Genomic DNA, 843 nt, shown 5'->3' on the forward strand with positions numbered 1-843 from the left:
CGATGAGCTTTGTAAAAATCGACGCGTTTCGCAGGGTATAGAGGAGCAACAATAATGTACAGTATGTGGAAAATAATGTGTTTTTTGAACCTTAAACCACATAAACACATTGCATTACACCAAATACACAAAATAATGTTTTTTAGCAACGTCATATGACCCCTTTAAGTAATACCACGATTTTGTCTCTTTTGCAGGGATTGATCTAGAGAACATCGTCTACTACAAAGACAACACACACTACTTTGTCATGACGGCTAAGAAGCAGAGCTTGCTGGACAAGGGTGTCATCATTCATGTGAGTTGGTGCTTTGCTCTGTAGCAAGTGTCGAGTGAACTCTTAATCTCAGCTTCTTGCAAGACGGAGGGACGAGACGCCTAAAAACACAATAATACATCCAGAGGCTTATACACACTCCTAAGGAGCACATATTTATCAGGGGTGGAGTCACACAGGCACAAACGCTCTCTGGTACTCTCAGTTCTTGGGCCTCATCATTGGCGCACATTAGGGTTGTTGGCACTGTCTGTGCTGATCTGATTCACACAGTGAGTCGAGTGCTAGAACTGAGTGTGCGGCTGAGAGTGTTCACTAAAATCCTATTTTGGATTGTGGCCAGCTTTGGAAAGTCATCCAGTGTTTCCTCAAGCCCTTTTTTACACTGTCTGAAGGCAGATATTTTATTTAGCGTCTGTTTTACAGATCTGGATTTTTCTGGTCAAGGTGAAGTGTGTAATTTCTGCACCACTAGTGTCACCAAACAAAATTGCAACCTACCCCCCAGTATATGTAATGTGGGTCAAAGACATTAAGATGTCCGCATCAAAAGAAATTTACAAAAG

General features: G+C 41.9%; 1 protein-coding gene across 1 annotated transcript in view; it reads left to right on the plus strand.

Annotated features, from left to right (window-relative positions):
• The window catches only part of LOC107730085 (protein-methionine sulfoxide oxidase MICAL2-like), a 52065-nt gene that overhangs the window by 35817 nt on the left and 15405 nt on the right, over positions 1-843 (plus strand). Inside the window, exon 7 of the mRNA XM_016540820.1 lies at positions 198-298. Coding sequence (XP_016396306.1) covers positions 198-298 — 101 coding nt within the window. The remainder of the gene's footprint in view (positions 1-197; positions 299-843) is intronic.

Source organism: Sinocyclocheilus rhinocerous, unplaced genomic scaffold (assembly GCF_001515625.1).
Source record: "Sinocyclocheilus rhinocerous isolate Xijiao unplaced genomic scaffold, SAMN03320098_v1.1 scaffold878, whole genome shotgun sequence".
Classification (NCBI taxonomy): Eukaryota; Metazoa; Chordata; class Actinopteri; order Cypriniformes; family Cyprinidae; genus Sinocyclocheilus; species Sinocyclocheilus rhinocerous.